The 24303-nt window shown below is 43.9% G+C and overlaps 1 protein-coding gene across 1 annotated transcript in view; it reads right to left on the bottom strand.

Annotated features, from left to right (window-relative positions):
• Positions 1-24303, bottom strand: part of CUBN (cubilin) — a 639217-nt gene that overhangs the window by 376840 nt on the left and 238074 nt on the right. Inside the window, exon 28 of the mRNA XM_029588764.1 lies at positions 15631-15790. Coding sequence (XP_029444624.1) covers positions 15631-15790 — 160 coding nt within the window. The remainder of the gene's footprint in view (positions 1-15630; positions 15791-24303) is intronic.

Raw genomic sequence — 24303 nt, 5'->3', positions numbered from 1 at the left:
CTATATAGGGACAGCTGTCTTAATTTGACTATGAAATGTACTATCCAAATAATAAAGAGTTTGCCCTGTTATTGTTATTATAACCCCAATTCACACCAAGACACAAAATGATGAGAGAGATGACACTAAGTGAAAGAGGTTGTACTCTCAAATGTATTTAGTTTGTTCAATTATTGAGGGTCATGCAGATGGTGACGTTAATTTGGATAGAAACAGCACAGGTAGCTCGCTTCTCTGGACTGGTCTGGGAGAACAGCTATCACACCCCCTCCATGAACCCTAGCCCTGAAATGCTATTCCCCTTAGTGCTGGCATCTTAAAGCATCAAACAGAGCCACATCACACTCAGATAATCCAAAGCTCTCAACTTTATTTCTGGGTTTACACAGAGCCATAGCCAGGCAATTTCATGCCTATGGCCAAGTGAAAAATTGCACCCTCACCCATTACAGAACACGTGACACCAGAGTTGGAAGACTGTTAGATGTTGGTGCAGCAATGCAGGTCTTGCATTTTCCTTCCACCTGTCACACCTTCCATATACACAATTAAAAATTACACATTTATAATAACAGATGTTACATGATAAAGGATTTTCCAAGAAAAATATCACTTACGATATGTCAATATGTTTATTATATTTACATGCACTGCTGTGGTGCCGGCCAGAAAACTCTGTGAAAAAACAAAACACACACTTGGAACCCATATGGCATTAGTCATACTATAAAGCACCATGGGCATGGGCTTGGCCTTCAGAAAACCAGGAGAAAATAGAATTACAATAAAATAAACTTTCTATATCAAAACAGCACTAACTGTCAGCATTCAAACAGCAAAAACTCTCTATGAAAAGGCAATGCTGCAAATTGTTATGAATGAGTGGTGTTTGGGTGGATCCTTGGGTACTGTGGCAGATGACCATGCCCATGGGGAGGAGCCCTGTGAGGAGCCACAGTACTAGGCTAGACTCAGAACTGTTATGAATCGGCTCCTGTGGAAGGGAGCAATCTGTTATGAATCGGCTCCTGTGGAAGGAGGAGTTAGCAATCTGTTATGGAACTGGCTCCTGTGGAAGGAGGAATTAGCAATCTGTTATGCTCTACTCCTCAAGAAGGGAGGGATTAGCAATCTGTAATGAATCTGCTCCTGTGGAAGGAGGAGTTAGCAATCTGATATGCTCAGCTCCTGTAGAGGGAGTAGTTAACAATCCATTAAGGTATAGACTGCAGAGTTGCAATCTGTTATGAATCTGTTGCTGAAGGCTCCTGATGGGAAGAAGTAGCAATCTATTACCAGCGGAGTGCTTGGAGAGGTGGCTCCTTGGGCCAATGGCAGATGACTGTGCCCCCAGGAGGATATCCTGAGAGGGACCACCGGCTAGTCTTGGGTATGGAGACAGACACAGATAATTCTTTTATTAGACAGGTTAGTAGAACCCCCAGAGGTGGCAGTAGTGAGCTGATATGCAGGGCTGAAGTCCCTCAGGTACTGGAGCAGCAATCCCAGGGTTGCTGAGCTGTGGAGAAACTATAGATAGTGAGTAGACAGGGTATGCTGTGTTCATAGCCAGAACTGGATGACAAAACTCACATAAGGTCTTTAAGGAAGCTCAGTAGATGGAAAGGGTTAGGCCCTCGAGGAGCGAGTACCTGGTTCCAGGGAAAGCTCTGAGAGAGCGATGGTAACTCACAAATGTCTGTATCTGCGATAGCTTCCAGGCAGTAGAGAATCTTCAGAGTGTTCAGGAACATGGGCCCTCGAGGAGCGAGTACCAGTTCCTATCTGCAATCTGAAATAAAGAAAAGAGAGCGAGGCCCCCGAGGAGCGGGTACCCCTGGTAAGTCCGAGGAGGCAGAGTAGCTTGTGAGTAAAGCTGAAGCAATCCCCTTGCTAACTCAATTCGTTAGCGAATACTGAGACCTTTTATACTGGAAGCGGATGATGTCATCTCACGCAATATGGCGGATCCGCAGCGTTGTGCCAGTCCGGGGACGCCGGAGGGAGACGGCAAGAAGACGCTGCGGCAGCCAACCGTCCATCAGACCCAGAGGGAGTCGCCACAGAGGTAAAGAGGGCAGAGTGAGGGTGTCGAGCAGCGACGGATGCAACAAGAACGCACAAACACAGCTAGTTCCTTATTAAACAGCTTTGAAGAGTGCCACCAGAGGTGGCAGTCTGGTAGTTGCAGTCTCAGGGACCTCAGCAGAGGGAGCCCTTCTCACTCCGTTGGTATTGGGAGGTTCTGAAGCAGGTTTCCTAGAAAGGAAGTACTGTGGATGAGATAGACTGAGAGTTAGTATACTCATTAGGGGGTAGATTTTCAAAGGGTTACACGTGTAACCCCCAAAAACCTACCCCTGCACGCGCCAAGCCTATTTTGCATAGGCTCGGCAATGCGTGCAAGCCCCGGGACGCGCGTATGTCCCGTGGCTTTCAAAAATGGGCGGTCCGGGGGCGGGGGTGGGGTGGTGGTCCGGGGGCGGGCTCGAGTCCTCCGCCACAGTGGCTATGCCGGAGATATGTGTGCTGGCAGCCGGCCGGCAGGCGTAACGCAGCGAAATAAGGTGGGGGGGGGGGGATTTAGGAAAGGCTGGGGGTTGGGTTAGATAGGGGAAGGGAAGGAAAGGTGGGGGGAGCTAAAAAAAAGATCCATCCAAGGCCGCTCCAATTTTGGAGCGGCCTTGGAGGGAACGGGGAAAGCCATCGGGGCTCCCCTTGGCTCGGAGTGCACAAGTGTGCACCCCCTTGCGCGTGCCGACTCCAGATTTTATAACATGTGTGCGGTAGTGCACGCATGTTATAAAATCGGGTGTACATTTGTGCGCATTGGGTAGCGCGCACAAATGTACCCCGCGTGCAAAGGATTTAAAATCGGTCCCTAGGTGTTTGCTGTAGATAGATGATTCCACCAGGTTGTAAAAGTAAGTGCAGGCACCAAGGCAGGGAGAGCAGGCCCTCGAAGAGTGAATACCTGTTCCCTGTAAGGCACCTGAAATAAAGCAGAGGGCCCCTGAGAAGCAGGTACCCAGGTTAGCAGTTACCCCGAAGGGCAGAGAGAGAGCTTCCAGCGGCAGCACGGAAGTGGCAGAGTAGTGTAGACAGGAATGGATTCAAGTCCTTGCTAACTCAATGAGCTAGCAAATTAGTAGATGTTATATACCCGGATGGCGTGATGTCAGTAAGGGGGAACACCCCCGAGGTTCGCGCCAAGGGTTGCATAAAGACATGGGTGGTGCATGCACATGCACCCTAGTAGGTACCTGGGAGGAGCCTGGTGGGAGGCAGCACCACAGCCGTTCCGGGGACGCCGGAGAGGTTGGCTTGTAGACGCGGCAGTAGCCATCTTTCCTAGGTAAGCGGGAGGAGCCGTGAATAAGGTGAGGCAAATGGGGCGAGGCTGTCTAGAACCAACAGATGCAACACAAATATTACACCAGGCCCTAAAGCACTAATACTCGCCCTATTAGGAAAACAGAACAAACCAGGATACTATAGATCCCTACACAGCAATGACACTCTAGGAGAATACCTCACCTCGGTCACATATGCGGAATATAGACAGACCTTCAAAAATAGAAGAGACCATAGAATATAAATAGACATGTGCAGGCAAAAATTGTACAGGAAAGTGAAACAAGCCAAATTCTTTAAGCAATGCAACAATGGGAAAAAAACCCCATTACCATTCCTCATAAAACAATAAAATAAAAAAATATAAATTTCATTAATAGTTGTCAAACCACACCAATAATAAGTATACTTCAAAACAGCTAACGAATAGAATAACATCCAATAATTAAAAACTCATATAAACATTTTTAAAACATCAAAACAGACACATCAAATAAAACCCAATAGTTAAAACTAATAAAGATTTTTTTTTAATCTCTGTTCTCCATACTTGGGAACCTTTGCTTTTCAGATGCACTGAGATTGTCATGGATTAGAAGGCAGATTGGAAAGGGGGCTGTTGCGTACAAACTTTCTCCACACACACACAGATACATACTTACGGTCTCTATCAAACTCACATGCACATGCTCACTCTCAGTCTCACACATACACATGTTCTCTGTCATTCTCTCTGTCACACTCACACACACACACACACACACACAACACAATGCAGGAGCAAGAAACTGCACTTCAAATATTCAATACCAACATAGGGAAATGCAGATAGTTCAATAAGTCCCCACAACTTCGGAATAATTTCATGAAAGCTATTTTTTTTATTTTTGATTCGGCAACTCCATTGCTTTGAAAGGCACAGATTTTAAGCAGGGTCCCCTGACACGGACCCGTGTTTCGCCAAACCCAGCTGCGTCGGGAGGGACAGGCAATGTGAAACGGGGTTCATCAACTTTTCGACGCTGTGCGTACATTTAAATTGCAAGGAGAGCATAGCATTGAAAATTGATGAACCCCGTTTCAAATTGCCTGTCCCTCCCGACACAGCCGGGTTTGGCGAAACACGGGTCCGTGTCGGGGACCCTGCTTAAAATCTGTGCCTTTCTAAGCAATGGAGTTGCCGATACAAAAATAAAAAGAATATCTTCCATGAAATTATTCCGAAGTTGTGGGGACTTATTGAACTATCTACACACACACACACACGTTCTCTCTTCCATACACATATGCTTTCCAATCCACACGCACACACACTTTCTCTCAATCTCTCTCACACGCATGCTCTATCACACATACACATGCCCTCTTTCTCTTCTAGGCACATACACATTCTCTCTTTCACTTATACGCACACACACACTCTCACCATACATATGCTCTGTCTCACTTTTCTTTCACTTCTTGAAGTTGCAGCAACAGTAGCAGTCTCATTCTTCAGCCTCTGTGGCTAACAGGATGTCTTCTTCTTGGGGCCAACCCAGCTTTGGCTTAGTGCTCTTCCTGGAGAGCAGGACACTCTGCTCCTTGTCCCCTGAAAGCCCCGCCAGAATCACCAGCATTTCTCCTCCTGAGACCCCTCTAATGTTTTTAGCATGGTGGGGCTACAGCATTCCTCATCTACCTCCCTCCTAAGGACCCTTTGGTGATTCCAGCAAGGCCGCAGTGTTTCTCCTCCTCAGGCCCTGCCGGCAATTCCAGCGAGGCCACGGCGCTTCTTCTCTTTAGGCCCTGCCAGCGATTCCAGCAAGGCCCCTGTGCTTCTCCTGGCTCTGCCAGCAATTCCAACGAGGCCGCATTGCTTCTTCGCCTCAGACCCTGCCATTGATTCCAGAGGGGCCACAGCACTCCTCCTCCTTTTAAGGCCCCGCCAGCAATTCTGGTGAGGCCGCGGTAAGGCTCCTCCAGTGATTCTGACTCACGTCATGCCGACAATTCTGATGATGCCATGGTACGCTTTCTCTTCTTCAAGGCAGCCCTACCGTCTTTTCTGGCGGGGCTGCACCACAATGACAAGACTGATAGGTATCATCACCAGCAGCCCTTTGGATAGCGGCTCCAATGGCCAAGGCCATATTGGCCATAGGCATGCTATGGCTCTGGGTTTACAGCCCATCACTATACCAAGAATAGGATCGGGTAGGCATATAAATACCGAATAATCAGAATTCATGGGATACAACAGTCAGAGTAAAATCTCCCACTGTATACTATCTGACATCCCAAGAATAAGCATATCAAACATTCAGCCTTCTCCTGAACAGCAATTAGATATCCCAACTCTTCACATCAATACTGTGCTGGAATGTAAGGCTTACATCCCTTTTCTTTATGGTACTTACAATCTCCAAATGTTAGGTATTTTTTGCATCTCATCTCACTCAACCATAAACACACAGAATAGGCACATTACTCCCAGATTTCTCATCCTTTTAACTTCAGCTACCATGCAGGACATTAGGGTTATATCCCTTGCTCCAGAGACCTCTCACTCCAAACCCTATACTGTTACTCACACCTACTCGAACCTCTCACACTTCTTGTTGGTTCTCCCATCTCCATCCTTCTAGCAGCATGCAAGGCTCCCCAGTTACCGCCACTCTCTGGAACTTGCTTCCTAATTTTGGATCACTCTTCTCCTTCCCATGCCAGCTTCTCCCTCAGGAGGAAGAAATGCCTCATCTCTCTATGGTTCATTTCCCATTTCCTCAAGAGAAGGAAATTCTTCCTTCACTATGGCTTTGGGCTTTTTGCCTTGAGGGGTCCTTAGGCCTCACCAACCCACAGGCTGGCTACTCCAGGCTCTTTACATCTTGGCTCTCCAGGCACATCTTCCACCAATCACTTACATCTACACTCTGAAGGGGACCAACACACTACATCCGCAATCCAAAACATTAGAATATCATATAGCCTTTCTTCACTACAAATGCCATCCTTTGGCCATTCAGAGGTATTACACACTCAGGGGCCGATGTAATAAGATGCGTGTTAAAAATGGGAGTTTCTATTGATCTCCCATTTTCTTAACATGCACACAGTCACATCTCCTGGGCACCCAATGCAGTGTTTAAATGAGGTGCTGCATAAAAAAGGACGCACTAGGAGAGAATTGTGCATCCCTAGGGCTCAAATGCATTGGGCACCCACAGTTGTATCAGTCGCGCAATACAAGTATTCATTTTTATCCTGCTTCTTCTGGATGATTTTGCTGAGGTTGCTGAAGATGCCCATAGCTAAGCACCTCTATGCTATGGGCATCTAAATTGTGCATCCAGAAGAATTTTTTTTAAAAATCAAGCCAACATACAACACCAGAAGCAGTAAATGTAAGTGACACAATGATACGATGTAGGAGGAACTACAGAGGACTGTATTTTTAAATTTCTCATGAGCCCTTGACTCACTCATTGTCTTTATGCCAGGGCTGGAGTTAAATTTGCTGCATTAAAAAAGTGTATGTTGGGCACCAAGAGATTTTCTTTGTTTATTGTATTGCTGAGTTTTAATTGCCAATGTATTGGACTCTTGTTTATTGTTCACTGCTTAGCACAGTTTTCTGTTATAGGTGGTATAAAAAAAAATCAGTAAATAAAATAAAATAATAGTCTCATTTACATGGAATTTATATGTGATGGGTGCTATCAGCCATGCATTTGTTTGGGTGCGTGTTTCGGATGAGCTAATCTCCTTATTGCATCAGGTGCCAGTCTAGCATGTCCAAAATGCGTGTCCAACTGCATGTAAACCTGTGTGCTAGACTCCTGTGCTCTAGGTTCAGTGTTTTTTATTGCATCAGCTCCTATAACAGATGAAACATTTTAGATAAACTTTGAACAATGAGAATCCCAGGGTCTCCCCCATGAAAATTATCTTGTACAATGTAGAAGTGAAAAAAGTGCACAAACTGGCTTCTCCCCACATTATGTAATCAATAGAATAGTGATTGATACAGTAATTACAATAGATATTGCTGTGTTAGTGGAATTATGTAATTTTGTTTTTAGAGTAATTTGCTATATTATTTTGATTCTTTCATTTGTTTTGACTTTTTGTTAGCTATGTGTATTATGATTTATTGTGGGGGTTATGTAGAATAAATGAATCGTTAATTTTATATTTTTTGTCTGATTTATTGTATTTGGGATTTTGAATGAATTGTTTATGCTAGGATTAATTGGTTTTTGGTCTTTTTGTCCAATTAAAGAATTTTGTAATTATATTAAACTTAGTATTTGCTTTAGTGCAAGGTTACCATTCTATATTAACTACGATGTAAACTGATCCACTTTGGGATCTAGGGGGCTCATTTTTCAAATCGTGTAAGGGCCTTATCGCAGGTGTAGGGCCCTAACACCCGCGATAATGCCATAATGCATGCAAGATGTGTATGCAAATTTGAAACATTTAGTCAAGTGGGAAGAGTAAATGAGGGGTGCTTGATACAAAATAACACACACTATCACAGGATATAACTACACCTTTTTTCCTGGCATTATGCCTACAAAAGGTGTGTGTTACAGCCGAACCAGGATTTGCGATATTTATTGCAAATTCCTGTTTCGAGAGAGGGAGACCTAGCTTGATGCACTCCCTACCTAGCTGCTGTCAAGCTAGGTCGAGAATACAATGTACAAATCTCAACTTTGTGCACCTTTCATCACACCAAATCACATAAAATCTTCACTGATGGTAACTGTGCTGTTTGTACCTGATTGTGCATGTAAAACTGCCCCCCAAAACCTAGCACATCACCAAAACCTCACCCCGAGTTCAGAATGCCCCCTCTTATAGTGGTATAAAAGTTGACAAATATGTGTGCTGCCCCAGAGGTGCTCTCTCTCTCCCCCCAAAACCTCGCCCACCACCAAAACTTCACCCGAGTCAGAATGCCCCCTCTTACAGTAGTATAAAAAGTTGACTAATATGAGAGCCTTTTAAGGAATCTCTCTCTCTCATCACAGGTGTTGTTTTCATGAAAATTATAGCAAAAATGATAAATCTAGGCCTTAGGGGCGGATTTTAAGAGCCTTGCTCGCGTAAATCCGCCTGGATTTACGCGAGCAGGGCTTGTGCGCCGGTGCACCTATTTTACATAGGCCTGCCTGCGCGCGCAGAGCCCCGGGACTTGCGTAAGTCCCAGGGTTTTCCGAGGGGGGTGTGTCGGGGGCGGGCCCGGGGGCGTGGTTTTGGCCCGGGGCGGTCCGGGGGCGGGGCCGCGCCCTCTGGAACCGTCCCCGGGTTGCGTCTAGGCGTACCAGTGGCCCGCTGGCGCGCGGGGATTTACTTCTCCCTCTGGGAGGCATAAATCCCCCAACAAAGGTAGGGGGGGTTTAGACAGGGCCAGGGGGGTGGGTTAGGTAGAGGAAGGGAGGGGAAGGTGAGGGGAGGGCGTTAGCGAATTCCCTCCGAGGCCGCTCCGATTTCGGAGCGGCCTCGGAGGGAACAGAGGTAGGCTGCGCGGCTCGGTGCGCGCCGGCTACACGAAATCGGTAGCCTTGCGCGCGCCGATCCAGGATTTTAGCAGATACGTGCGGCTCCATGCGTATCCACTAAAATCCAGCGTACTTTTGTTTGCGCCTGATGCGCCTACAAAAGTACGCGAGGGTGCCCTGTTTGAAAATCTACCCCTTAGTGTTCTGCTCCAGGTACTGACCATTAGTCCTGAAGATTGTTAGACAGAAAATGGATCAAAACCTCGACTGTAGCCTTTGTATTTATGAAAGAGCTGCATAAGGAAATGAGTACTGCTTCTGCTACAAAGAGCACAACGCACAATTATGTTAACCTCCTTCACTATGCAGAATTAGAACTCTATTTTTGTCAACCGATAATAACCTAATTTATGAGCTGGAGAGAAGAGTTATTGTCAGAGCCCCAGTTTCCTGAGGCAGATTTTTCAATATTCTGTGGCAAGTAGATGGCAAATTTGCATAATTTTGATTAAAGATCTATACCTCTGACTATGCAAAACATCAATTTTTTTTATTGAAAAATAATTCAGAATTGATTGTTTTTAAACATTATGTAAACTATGCACAAATATAATATTTACCAAGTACAAAAAATTAACAATTCAACAAGATATATGTTACAAATTTCTAAATATAACATGTTACTTTTGTTTGATTGAAATAGTGTACCCATCCTTTTTACATTTTTTTTGAGAAAATCCTTATCGTCTTTCTGAGTATATGAGCTTCTATGCTAAAAATTCCCTCCGCATCAGCACTTTCTCAGCAGAAAGATATGCATGCATATTTTGGGCCCTTGATAGCAGACACAAAAAAAAAGGGTTGAATTAGCACAAGTTTGAAACTTGTCAAAATTACTGCCACTCATCAAGGCTTCTACATTTGAAATTATTGCCATCTCTTGGATACCAGCAGTTGCAGATTTCTAAAATTCATCCAAGCCTGAGCCTTTAAAGATTAAATTTTTCTAAAGGGACATCACTCCATTGAGGAATTATATCAAAATCATCTTTGGTCTTATTTACAAGATCTTTCAGGGATCAAACATTCTGACTCCTTTCTCTGTCCACCCCAACTTCACTTCTCTGCTCCTGTTCCCTTCAGGATGGGAGAAGGAGGGAACAGAAGCAGAGAAGTGAGGTTGGAGTGATCCAGCCTCAGCCTCACCCTATCTCCTTCTGTTCCCTGCAGGCTGCTTGTGAGGGTGGAGCTACAGCTGGATTAGAGAAAGAGCTGAAACTGAAGGCAGGCACCCTGTAGTTTTGTTCAGATAATTGAATTAGGAGATGGGGAAGCTTCAAATCCAATTATGAAGTTTCTCCCATTGCCACAGAATCACACAGCTTGGGGGCACTGGTTGTTGCATGTGAGGTTAAACTAGTACTATGAATGGTCATGGGGTAGATTTTCAAATAGCGCGATTTGGCGTACTTTTGTTGGCGCATCAGGCGCAAACAAAAGTACGCTGGATTTTAGTAGATACGCGCGTAGCCGCGCGTATCCGCTAAAATCCGGGATCGGCGCGCTCAAGGCTATCGATTCTGTATAGCCGGCGCACGCCGAGGCGCGCAGCCTACCTCCGTTCCCTCCGAGGCCGCTCCGAAATCGGAACGGCCTCGGAGGGAACTTTCTTTTGCCCTCCCCTCACCTTCCCCTCCCTTCCCCTACCTAACCCACCCGCCCGGCCCTGTCTAAACCCCCCCCCCCCCCCCTTACCTTTGTCGGGGGATTTACGCCTCCCGGAGGGAGACGTAAATCCCCGTGCGCCAGCGGGCCACTAGCGTGCCGGGACGCGACCTGGGGGCAGGTCCGGAGGGCGCGGCCATGCCCTCGGACCACCCCGGGCCGTAACCACGCCCCCGGGCCAGCCCCCGAAACGCTACGGCCCACCCCGAAAACGCCGCGCGGATTGGGCCCGCCCCCTCGACACGCCCCCGACTCGCCCCCCTCGGAAAACCCCGGGACTTACGCGAGTCCCGGGGTCTGCGTGCGCAGGTAGGCCTATTGAACATAGGCGCACCGGTGCACAGGGCCCTGCTCGCCTAAATCCGCCCGGATTTAGGCGAGCAGGGCTCTGAAAATCCGTCCCATATTGTTTAAGCCATAGGGCCGGATTTTAATACCTAGGCGCGGGCGTAGATTTGTGCACACAACCCTGCACGCACAAATCTATGCTCGATTTTATAACATAAAATCCGGGGTCGGTGCACGCAAGGGGGTGCACATTTGTGCACGCCGAGCCCTAGGGGAGCCCCGATGACTTTCCATGTTCTCTTTGAGAACATGGAAAGTCCCTTTCCCTGTTCCCTTTGAGAACAGGGAAAGGGAATTTTTCTTCCGCCCCCCCCCACCTTCCCCTCCCTTTCCCTACCTAACCCGCCCCCCAGCCCTACCTAACCCCCCCCCCCCCCGACCTTTATGGCTCAGCGCACGTAAAATCTGCCCCATATTGTGCTAACTGGTACCAAACTACTCCACCAAATTGTCTCAGAGTGTCAACCTATTGCAAAAATCTCATGGATATAACTCAAATTATAAAGTTAATCTGTCCCGTATATAAAGTATTTCTCACAATACTTCTGGATACTCTACAGTGATATCAAATAATACTCTTCTCTGGATTGATGAGACCAATACTGTATGCTTAACACGACGTCAACATTTAAACTTCTCTAAGTTTAAATCAATTCTTGATTTAACTGGAGTCCCAATTTTTTAATATAAAGGATTTATATATAAAGGAAGGTTTTATATAAAAAAAAATTGGGACTCCAGTTAAATCAAGAATTGATTTAAACTTAGAGAAGTTTAAATGTTGACGTCGTGTTAAGCATACTCTACCGAGATGCCATTGTACTATGGAAAAGATCTCAGATGTGATACATGCTTTAGTTAGATCAGTGAAATACTTGTCTTTTTTTTTTTTTTTCACTTTTCTTGCATACTTAAAACAGCACACAAGGAAAAAACATCCAGAACTAGAAAATTATACATAATATCTACCTCAGAGTCGGTTGCTCAGGAAGCCAGACATTCAAGCAACAAATAGAAATTTCTAGAAATGTGGTCAGTATCATTCTTTCCTGTTCTGCGGTCTTAGTAACTACTTCAGTGTGTGCAAATAATGACTCACTGCAAATCTGGATTTCATGTGACTGGTTTTGCCAATGGTACAAATTTATAGAAACTGATTTATTGATTGTGTAAATAAGAATAAACATAATAAGAGGTAAACAAGGAGCTAAGAGTTTATAATCCCATGCATTATCTGAAATGAAAATCAGATCTTCTAGTTTTAATTATATTTGAAAAAGAAAAAAAAAAAAGTCTCCCTTGCCAGAAAATGAAACAGACCATGCAAAGACGTTGTTAAGGAAATGACTGGTATCTGATGTCTTTTCCTTCTACTGAAAGTTTTAGATATAAAATGCTTAGCAACGGCATATGATGCAAACAGAAACCCGTGGCTTTATGCTAAAGAATCTGCATATCTGCTTTTTGTGATTACAAATTCTCCCCATTTCTACAAATAATTATTCCAATTTTTGACTGACTTGCTCTATGTCAGTTAACAGGTCCCCTGGTTCTTCTGCTGTAGATCTGTTTGCTAGAACCTGAATCACAGACCTGTATGCCTGCTGAAATGTTACTTGGCTCACGAAAGAACAAGCGGGTGTGCTCCGAGATAACATGAGGCGTGTTATCAAAGCACTGCTGCATTCAGGGAACATCTGGTTCTGCTCTAACAGGAGCCAGCCATCTCTTGATTTCCTACATCCCTCCTCCCTCTCGCCTCAGTATTTCTTTTGTTCACAATCTTTTTTTTTTTTTTTTGTAGCTTTGCAAAGTCAGGATATTCAAATAAGGAAGTCTTTTTTTTAATTGAAGGTTAAGGACCTTGAACTCGTCCCAAAATAAACGCCTGCACAACTTATAAGACAATCAAAGTCAACTCCTCACTACCCAGAAACTGGAGCAGTTAATTCAGCATCCTGTTTTCTTGCCAGCTGGTATTGGACTTCTCATATTTAAATTTAAAATATCAATCCCTGAAGTGTTCCAGTCTGGGTTCACTCTGCCACATCTAATAATGTTTTGAGATATGAATAAATGCATTTCCTAATGCATTCTCACTGGTTCCTTGGATCAATTTGAAAACTTCATTTATCAACAGTGAACTTATGATTTCTGAAGAAAGGATTACTATAAAAGAAAATAATCCATCTTTCAGCATATTGTGACAGATGAACCCCCTTGCCTGTAAAATGGTGGGTATAACCATTGGATGGAGCCCATTTATAAAAAAAAAAAAAAAAAAAAAAGTACTTCCTGAGTATGTACTCATTACTAGAAAAAAAATGTTAGAAACTACAGCCATGAAGGGTGATGTCACCTGTATCCACAAAGAAAGGGCTGCAAGCTTTTTTAAAATGAGTGTTCTGAAGGTTTAGGGTGACATCATCTTGCATTCATAAGCAGATACCGCTGTGCTTGTTGCATTTTCCCTGCTGGGTTCCAGTCGAATACCTCACTCCTATTAATCCACACTAGTTTTGCATATGCTGTCCCTTGCCTAAATAGGAGTTCCTTGACCCTTCTTGAATGTGAAATCCAGCCATCTAGCCAAAAACAGAAAAAGTGGAAAGAGCATGCAGCTGTGCCAGGGATCTCCTATTCAAACAATACAGATTCAAGGATCCATTCCCATCAGCAACCCACACTGGGGACTCTGCAGCAGTCCATGGTTGCATTTTAATGCTGTAAGAGTTGAATAGTGTGAATTGATCAGGCAGACAAGTCATTTACGGCCATGGGTTTTAAGGACCAACTCCCCCCTTTCACAGGCTTGTTTAATGTCAGGATTTCCTCTGATTTATACCGCAGGGTAGCTCTGTGCAATGATCTGCTGTGATTAGTAAATATAAGCTGCATTCATGCCCTTTCTTCCACAGAAACAGGAAACTTCACTGTAGTTAAGAAGAGGAAGCTCCTCCTCATCAGACCTACCCTTATGTGTTTTGAAATCCCCTAACCCAAGTTACAGAATTAGACCACCTTAAGGAACATTCATTTATTCTACACATAAAACATTGCTATTTCATGATAGATAGCAATGAGGATGTTTTTCAAAGGCGTTTACTTGGGTTAACGGTGATGAATCTGGCTGGCTGAAAACTAGGGATGTGAATCGGGCTTCGGACGATTGAAAATATCGTACGATACTTTCAAAATCGTCAGAAATCGGGGACCCCGAGGACACCTCCTTAGCTGCTTGTTGTTCGTGAACACCCAGAGTGATTCTCCTCTTTCCTCCTGGTTATGATACCAATGGGTATTCCCTCCTTCCCCACCAGTTTCTGGATTGGCAAGGGTATCCCTTGGACTAAGGGACACCAAGATGACCAAAAAATCTTCATCTCTCTCTATCTGGGTAGGAAAGGTGGATAAAAACTTCCTCCCAACAAAAATTGCACTGAATAAGTGCAAGCAAAAATCACTAGAGAGCTTTTACCAACCACTGAATGTTTAACAGTTAATCTCTCTTCTTTCTAAGACTCCTCAGTCAAGGCTTTGGTCCTTTTTCTTTATAACTCAAAGGAACTGAAAAAAAAAAACACTCTTACTATCTCTAAATCCAAACTAGGGGATCACTTGTTTTTATGCCGGCAGGAATAAACCAGTACAGAAACCTCCTGTAAGTATGATGTAGAAAAGATCAGACATTACAGTCCTCTATTTTACAGACATCTACTGTGTTAAGTAGTAGGGGTTGAAAATAGGGATTTGTTCCTTTAAGCCATGATGGTTTCAGCAGTGGCAAATACTGACTATAAAAGCTGAGACTTACAGTTTTTGTAGCCTTTTCTTTGAGATGCTTTCTCTGCTAAGAGATTTGAGAAGAAGAGGTCTTAAGAACTGTATGCTGAAGCTGGCCTGTGAAACAACTTTTCTCATGGAGGGAGTAAGTTCAGTATTCTACTAGGCCAGAACATGGCATCTTGAAGAGCTCCTGAAAAGAATATGGACCCTCAAGAAAGGCAAATCCAGTTTGTAGGAAGTCTAATCCTTTATCTCAGTTTCAGAATGGTAGTAAGTGAAAACTGCTGTTGAGGATGAACTGTACTAGTTTTGCCAGAGAATGATTTTTTTTTTTTTGTAAAAGGAGATTTTATTGCTGCTATTACTGTACTATAGTCTGAACTATTTACTGTGGAGCCTGTGGTTTAAACTGTGGAGTACTTGCCTGTTTTGATTTTTCTGCTGGAATAAATTAGCATCAGTGCATGTGCAGACTCAATTTATTATTCAGGGTTTGTGCTGAAAGAGGTGAAAATGTCCATTAACTGTGTTTCATGATGTTCTCATTGTCAGCTGTAACCCACAGAGGGAAAGTTGAATTCTCTCTGTCCAGTGAGGAAAAATCATCTTGAGGCCAATCCACTACAACTGCTGCTTGACCACTTTCTAAAGATCCCAAGAACAATGGATGGCTAATAATGGGACCCTCACAAAATGCAAAAGGACTACTAATGGGACCCACCACCAAGCGTGTTATATCCAACTGAAGGTACTATTCCATAAAGATTTGTTTCCATAGGCTCACGTACAATTAAAGGTCAAACACAGCAACCATGTTTCATAGAAACAGAAAGGGTTAAAACGCCATTTTGAATAAGGTCCCCAAATAACTAAGATAATATCTTCAAAGGAAGGTATAGAAGAAAGGAAATTCTAGATATCTCACCATTGACATGCCACAGCATCTGGAATCCATTCCGAGCATGTGAGGAGTCAGAGTGGAATATTACATGAAGGCTTGTGCCTGTGGTGTTACCGGAGGGGGGTCTGTCATTTCCACAAAAAGTACCAATCAGATTAGACTGGGTGTTGGGTCCATCATAGAGCTGAAGTGGAAACAAAAGAAAACAGATTATGTACAAAATCCCCACTACTGTTATAGGTCTCACACCTGTTAACCGTTAAGCGGTGTCATTTTGGAGTATTGCACTGTGGAGCAGAAGTAAATGGAGCTTTGGACCCCAAGGATCAGGTAAAATGAAGGGGGAGGAGCAAAGAAGGAATGAAGACCAAGCCTGAGGGGAGCTTTTTTTTTTTTTTTTTTTAAAGATTGGGGACTGGGTTTAATAGTTGAGGGACTGAAACTGGCTGTCAGCTTTTAGTGTGCGCTATTTACAAACAGTACACACTAAAAAATTCAAATGAAACAAAAAAAAATTAAATGAAAACAAAAAGCAACATGAATATTTCTCTTCTGCGGGCATGGCCAACAGTCTCTTTTCATTACAGGTAACATACACTTTTTTTTACTGGTTAGAGACAGATCTGATACCATTGCGAATTTATGTGCCATGACTGTACTGCAGGCTTTCTTTAATGTTTCAAATAATTAGTTTGTTTGCATTCCATCTGATATTCAAGTCCAAAATGGCATAGACCTGAATATATTTTCAATGCATTGGAAGGAAAAGTAAAGCCCTCATTTACTTTTCCTTCCAATGCATTGAAAATATATAGATTCTAAAGCACCTGCTTGCAGGTGATTTTAATGTGCCTGTTTAAAATATTAATTTACTGCAAAGCACAGGCAATCCTTATCACATATGGAGTAAAATTTTAATTCATGTATAATCCAATCCAACATTGATCCTAAAACACTGGATTATTCCCTAGGAAATCAAGGTGAAGTCTGTATCATGCAAGGTACTTGTATTATAGTTACTCAGAAAGATGACTAAAAATGTACCTTGCATGATACAGACTTCACCTTGATTTCCTAGGGAATAATCCAGTGTTTTAGGATCAAAGTTGGATTGGATTATACATGAATTAAAATTTTACTCCATCTGATTTACATTTGAGATAAGGATTGCCTGTGCTTTGCAGTAAATTAATATCTTAAACAGGCACATTAAAATCAAGCATATTGCAAGCAAGTGCTATAGAATCTTCCTACTATAGTCAGCCTATGGATATAAAACCTGAATCTGAAATGCCCAGTTCTTGCCAGTTGCAGGTTAATGGATTCACTGGGGGAAAGAGTAAGACTGAATCAGTTTGCCCTGCAAAAATGGAGCCTGCTGGTCACCCTACTATCTAAGGCCTGGATTCACCATTCTAACGCAGAATGGTGACGATAACGATGCTTACCTTATCGTCGCCAGTGAAGATACCGCCGCGTCCGCCTCCTTGCCGCTCCGACTCCTCCCACCGCCGCCCCAACTCCGCCCCGACTCTGCCCCCGACAAGCTATCACACGCGCAAAGCCTTGCAAAATAACCCCCTAAAACTGTGATTCACTAAGGCAGTTCTTCCATTATGTGTCTATGAAAAAAAGTCAGGCGCTATTTACAAAAACACATTAAACATTCACATACTTTTACAAATTAGCATATTAAGCACAATAATAACCTGCGTAAAGTCTGTGCATTATCTCATGGTTTTCATGCAAATAATTTAACTACATCTTTAGGGGTGTAATCAAAGTTTTATATTCATTTAGACTTTTGAATTAACGAGATTGACATGAAATGTAAATAAGCTAATTAGTATAATTTTGTAGATTAATCAGTGAATTTAAATTTTAACATTAAAACATGTGTTAGTGCAAAAAATACTGTTAATGCCACTTTAACATGCATTAAACGGTAATGCAGGTGTTTAATGTGCATTAATCCCTTCATTAGCATTAACATAATATAGTAAACTAAATAAGCCCCTATGTAATGACCAGGCTCAACCCTGCTTAGATCCTGAAATGCCACTGTCGGTCTGCCTACGCGGTCGGAGCCGCGGACTGTGTTCGCCCATGCGGCCTAGGGGCCGCCCCTGATGTCCTTGCCTGCCGCGGCAGGAGCCGCGGACTTTCTCCTGCTCCTCTTCGCGGCATGGAGCCGCCCTGGGCCAGTCTTGCGGCAGGGACCCGCAACGCCATCAGGGGGGTCCTCATGAGACAGCCTGGAGGCTGCCCCAAAGCTTGCCTGCCTGTTTCCTGCTTCTCTCTGTGCTACGCCGGTGCAGGCCGCTGTCCGCGGTCCTGCACAGCTCCCGCTTGCTCCTTAGGCGCCGGCGCGTGCCTCTATGCCTGATTTAAGGGGCCAGGCACAGGAAGTGTGCTGGCCCTGCCTAGGGAGTGGACTTCCTGCTTCAGCCCTATAAGAGGGCTGCTCTGTCAGTCTGTCTTCACCTTGCATCGGAGTGTCACCCTTCTGGAGGCTTTTGCTTGCCAGAGCTCCATCAGGCCTTCTTGTCTTCTCCATGGAGTTCCTGTTCAGTTCCTGTTCTTTCGTCTTGTCTTCGTGCCTGAGGTCCTGTCCAGATGTCCCGTTCCGATGTCCTGTCCAGGGATCCTGATGTTCCTGTCTTGATCTTCGTGCTGATGTCCTGCCTTGACCTTCTATGTCCCGATGTCTTGTTTTCCCAGATGTTCTTCCCTGCATCTTCATATGTGCTCCTGGCCTTCTGACCTGTTGGGCCTAGGAGTGGCCAACAGGTGGGATTTCTCCCTGTACCTTGGAGCTTCTGTTCCCGCCAGCTGTCGGACCTTCAGATGCCATTAGTCCCGACATCGGAGTTCCTCCTCGCCTGATCTTCCCTGCGCATGTTCCGTTCTCCTCGTGGTCCGTGACCAGCCTTCAGGCTGTGTAGGGCGCGCAGTGGGACAGGGTGGTCCGCGACTCAGTCCCGCGGGTGGGCTGAGTAGGGCGCCCTGAGAGACTGTGCAACTGTCCTTCTGCCCAAGTGTCTTCTGTGATGTCTTCGAATCCCGAGTCTTGCTACAGTTCCTGCCTGGTTCCAGAACTCGTACCCTGTTTCAGCACTGAGCTATCACTGTCCTGTCTTCGTGTCAAGGTCCTTGACTGCCTTCTACCTCAGGCCACGCCTGCTGCTCCATGCTGTTTGCAGCAGGTCCGAAAGGGCTCGGAATTGTCGGAGGACATTCAACTTCCAACATCCTCGGATGACAAAATAAAACAATCAGATCATAAAAATTAACTATATAATGCTGCTGCAAAATCAGGATAATGATAAAAGGCCTCAACATTAGTCCTGCCCTCATAAATCAAAACTAGAGCTACAAAGTTTCCCTAAACAGATGGGAAATTTAGCCACTTCTTGAAAATCTGAGTGCACATCATAAGATGAAGGTGCTGTGGCAGCTCATTCCAAAAACTTGGGCCTGCTACCAAGAAAGCTCTTTCACGAGCTTCTGCCAAATGAGCCATCTTGATTGATGGAATGAGTGTAAAGCATGGGGAGGAACATGAATCCGCAATACAGTTGAGATCCATGGGGGTTACTCTATTAATAGCTTATGGATTAATGTGAAAACCCGAAGAACTTGACACTCAAATATCTGAAAGTTAAAACTTATGAAAATCCTGCACCGATATCTTAAGTAGTACATTTTCTAATAGCAACCTTTTCCCCTCCAAATGCCTTCCTTAATTGTCTTCAATTACACTCAAACTTTTTTCAGACATACGAAATATCGCCATAGATCTAGAAGTCATTCTCTCCTAAACCCTGACAACGAGAACTTGGTCATTTCTGTTTCACTAAACAAATATTGGTCACCTTGGAAACTACTGCGTCTACTACTGCTTTCAATTCTGTTTTCAGTAGAGGGACTTAACCACAGGAAGTTTGAGTGGTCTGTTAGCTGTAACTCATTTAGGGCTGGCATTCATTACAACAAATTCCACTCAATGTGAACAAAATATACTCATCTGATATGTTTCAACATTCACTCTAGCTGATGCCTGCTCATCTTGGAATCACATCTTTTTTTTTCATTCTCCTGAAAAAATTGTTCCTTGCTTCGCCACTGGTGATTACTGTATGCCAGTGTTCAAAAAGCAGAAAGCATTGGATTTAAAAGTAAAGTGGATTATCTCAGGAGTCTTCAAAGTTACTGCACACAACTTCTGTGGTACATTATGCTCGGTTTAATGTTTGGATTGGGATGTGAAGATTCCAATCATGCTCTTAATCCTTCTGCTGCCCAATCTATCCACAGGAATGTGCATGAGCAGATCAGAAAATGACTAAGCAGCAATGTAGTTAATCAGGCCAAAATTACACTTCTACTTGCAAAAAAATATTTGCTCACAACAATATTCCTGTACACAGTAGGCCATACAACGTATTTTTTCAAAACTATAATGCAACAAAAATAAGTGGAGAAAAGAGGTGACTATGGATTACAACTGAACACAGCTGGAAAGACAAGTATATTTCTTTGTAAAGGCTGAGTGTTTAACTTCTCATGTGACTTTTTGTAAAAATCTTTTGCCATAAAATCAAGCTAGTGCTTTTAAGGGTCAATTTTAAAAGCGTTGCTCTCGCAAAAAGAGCCACATACGTACTTATGCAGGCATTGCATGAGCGACACGCACTTTAAGAAGCTGCGAAGTATGCGCGTATGTACCCATAGGCGCATCAAGAAAGAGGAGGCGGAAAAGGGGCAGGGAGTGGGCGGGGCCAAGACTTACACGCAGAAGTCCGCATTTTAAAAAAGCTGACCCATGGCGCACATCGGCTTGTTAACCGCGTAACTTTACTTCTGGTCCTGATGAGGAGCAAGTCTGGAGATCTCGAGTTTTAGGGCTTTTAGCATAGTGCGAGGCTTTGGGGGTCACGTGGGGAGCTTCAGGATGAAAAACCAGAGGGTTCCTTAAGACCTTGATATGAAAGGGGCAAAGTAGTGGACTACTTGGAAAAACTGTTTTTTCCCCTCGTGCGAGCATGTTTTAAAATCCAACTGCATGTGCGCATAAAAGCCCCTAAAGCCCTAGCCAAAATACATGTGGGAGGGGTACTTTAAATGATACCCGCCTACTTGTGGGCACAATTCAAACTGCAGCATCTCTCTGCTCGCGCCTTGATACACACATTTACGAACACAAGCACGTTCTTTTTAAAATTACCCTGTTAGGGCCTGATTTTTCAAAATTCTTTTCAGGTGTAAAATCCTGTTTTATTCACATAAGTGGTGCTGTAAAATTAACCCTGGGTTTATGCATAGAAAAGAGCATGTGAAACCCAATTTCAAATTTTACCTACACTGTAAGTAGGGGTTCCTGGAGACGGAGAAGGATTTATGCAGACACATGCATACCTTCAAAAATCAAAAGTAACTCTATACATAGAAAGCCATGCCTGATCCTGATGAAACAGACAAGACAGCAGTTGGCAGCTTATAAAGTTTTATGATTTGTGATTGATCAAAGAAGGAGAGGAAGAGGAATGCATTTTCATAAAAAAGAACATTGGTCACAGGGCGCCACACTGAAAAGTGCTCAAATTAAACACAAGTTTGAAACTTGTGAGTAGTAAATCCATCAGCAAAGCTTCAAATCCCATTACTGACAGTCCCACAACTTTCATACTCTTTCACTGGGGAGGAGTGTTAGATTGATAAAAATGAATGGATTCTCAATAATATGGTCTTTATTAGAGATGTGCATGAAATTTCGTATGGTTTTCCTATCGGGTTTTTTTTTTTTTTGAAAAGTGCACATCTAGGAAAAAAAAATAAACCAAACCCACCCAACCCTTCAAATTTAATTTAATTCACCCCCCACCCCCCATCGGGGGTCCCGGGAGTGATCTCCCGCTCTCGGGCAGTCGGCTGCCAGTAATCAAAATGGCGCCGGCGGCCCTTTGCCCTTATCATGTGACATGGGCTACCGGGTGCAATTGGCCGGCCCCTGTCACATGATAGAGCAATGGCCGGCTGTTGCCATCTTAAAAAATGCTCCTACCATGTGACAGGGGCCGGCTAATGGCACGGTAGCTCCTGTCACATTGTAAAGGCAAAGGGTCGCTGTCGCCATTTTGATTACTGGCAGTCAATGGAGCCCCTGTTGGACCACCAGGGACTTTCAGCGAGTCTTGCGGGGGTCAGGGTCGGGAGGGGGGCATTGTATTTAATTAAATTTGAAGAGTTGGGGCAGTTTTATTTTTTAACGAAATTGTCCATGAAAAAAAATTTCTGATCCGGAGGTGGAGCGAAATGGCCCACCCCTGAATCAAAAATGAAACGGGGACAAAAAACAATGTATGCACATTTATTTCTACATTTAAGAAAGTGGAAATTGCAGACAAGTGGCAGACAGTGCTTTTGACCATGTACCTTCATTTTTAGTTAGACTGAGATTTTTTAGCACACAAAATTAAAAGTGTAAATTCCTTAGGACTGAGGAATTGAATAAGAATAAACAAAACCCAACTTTTGAGGAAAATAAAGCAACTTTCTGAAGGTCAAAGAGGCAGTTTATAAATATGCTAAATAAACAAGCAAACAAATATATAAAAGAGATGAAATTTCCAAGAGTATGGAAATCTATCTGAAGTCTATAAATAAGTTTAAGTATAAGTGCTTACTCAGGCCCGACACAACCGAGTGTGCATGCCATGTATTTGCACGGGGCAGCACACCCGGGGGGGGGGGGGCATGGTGGGCCAGAGGCAGCAGGAGAGGCCACAGGATTACTGATGGAGTTCAAATGGCTGGCCGCCGTTAATCTACCAGCGGCTGAAGAAGAAGAGAGGCCGCCGGCGGCTGAAGGAGAGGCCTGTGTTTTTGTGAGCGTGCACGTGCCCATGCACAACTTCCACTACCCCCCAAGCAGGAAGCCCGATGGGCCGTGGTAGAGCTCATCCCACCACAGCCCAATGACAATAAGAGACCCTGTATGTATATATGTGAGCTTGCATGTGTGTGTGAGTGAGAGCCTGTATGTGTCTGTGAAAGCATGTGTGTGTGTATGTGTGTGTGTCTGTGTGAAAACCAGTGTGTTTGTGTCAGTGTGAGAACCTATGCGTGTGTGTGTATGTGACAGCCTATATGTCTGTATGAGCACATATGTGTGTGTATGTCTGTGTGAGAGCCTATGTGTCTTAGTGAGCACATATGTGTGTGTGTGTGTATGTGTGTGTGAGAGCCTGTGTTTGTGTGTGTCTATATGAGAGCCTATGTGTGTGTCTGTGTGAGAGTCTATGTGCCTGTGAATGTGTCTGTGAGAGCTATGTGCTTGTGTGTGTGTTTGTGAAAGTTTGTGTGCCTGTGAGAGCCTATGTGTCACATATAAGCTCTTATAGGCACACACACATATAATATATCTGTGAGGGAGAAGGAGCCTGTGTATGTGAGAGACAGAATGTGTGAGAGAATGAATGTGTCATTGTGTGTGTGTGTGTGTGTGTGTGTGTGTGAGAGAGAGAGAGAGAGAGAGAGAGAGGGAAGATAACATTTGTAGAGCCCTACCTTCCCCAATCCATGATGATCTCAGGGTGACTGGAAATCAAAAGATCCCAGGTATAGAGAGCAAGAGATTTATAAATCCTTATTAGTTTTAATTATTAGGTGTAATTTGATGTTTCTGCTCTTTTGAAATTTTTTATTTTTTTTTTTTTTGGGGGGGGGAATAGAACATTTTTTAATTATTGGATTTTTTATTCATCAGATGTTCTGAAATATTTTAATGGTGTTTGGGAAGTTTTGGATACTCTTATTCATTAACTGTTTGAAATATTTATTCTTTTTATGAATATGACTTTACTATTATGATTAATGATTTATATTTTATTATTTAATGTTTGATGAAGAATGGTAATGCTCCTGTTTTTCCATTGTTGCTCTGGATGTAGAGGCTGGCTTGTTGTGGGTTCCAGTTCAGATCTTCTCAGCACGTTTCTGTTTATACTTTCTGATGTTTTTAGTCTGTATTTGGTGAGGTTCTCTCTGTGTTCTGCATATGTGTCGGAGATGAGGGGTGGAGGCCTTTCAGTATTTAAAAATATAGATTGCAGGAGGGAGCTGGGCTTTATTTGATGGGCTGGGACAGAGACTGAATGAATAGGGGGGGGGGGGGGCAGCACAGTAATTGTTTGCACAGGGCAGCAAAAAACCTAGCTCCAGCCCTGTTCCTACCTAATTTATTTTTTACTTTATATAGCATCCTAATCTGCACCACAAACTTCATACAGAGATGAAAAGTCACTGCCTCAAAGAATTTATAATATACTGCTAGACAATGGCAGATGAAGTGATTTACCCAAGCTGTTTCTCCAGCTGCAACAAGTGGCAGCTGGAAAAACAATCTGAATGCAGAAAATAGAGGACAGTAGGAAACTCTGTGAATTGGCGCTCAGTCACTATCAGAACAAGATTAAGCGGGAGATTTACTAAGTGGTGATATTTTATCATGAGAGGGGAGAAGTATCACAGGGAAGCATCCCCGCGCTATTCAGTCCCTTCCTGAGAAAATATTGCAGCTGTAACGCAGTGGAGTTTTTATTACAGGATGAAGGTGTGATAAAAATAGCACCACAGTGCAGGGCCTACTCACACAATGGCATCCTACCTTGGCTGGGCCATCCTTGTGTTAAAGGG

The sequence above is a fragment of the Rhinatrema bivittatum genome, chromosome 2 (genome assembly GCF_901001135.1).
Source record: "Rhinatrema bivittatum chromosome 2, aRhiBiv1.1, whole genome shotgun sequence".
NCBI lineage: Eukaryota > Metazoa > Chordata > Amphibia > Gymnophiona > Rhinatrematidae > Rhinatrema > Rhinatrema bivittatum.
The sequence above is the reverse complement of the archived record's forward strand: the minus strand, read 5'-3'. Positions and strand labels throughout refer to the sequence as shown.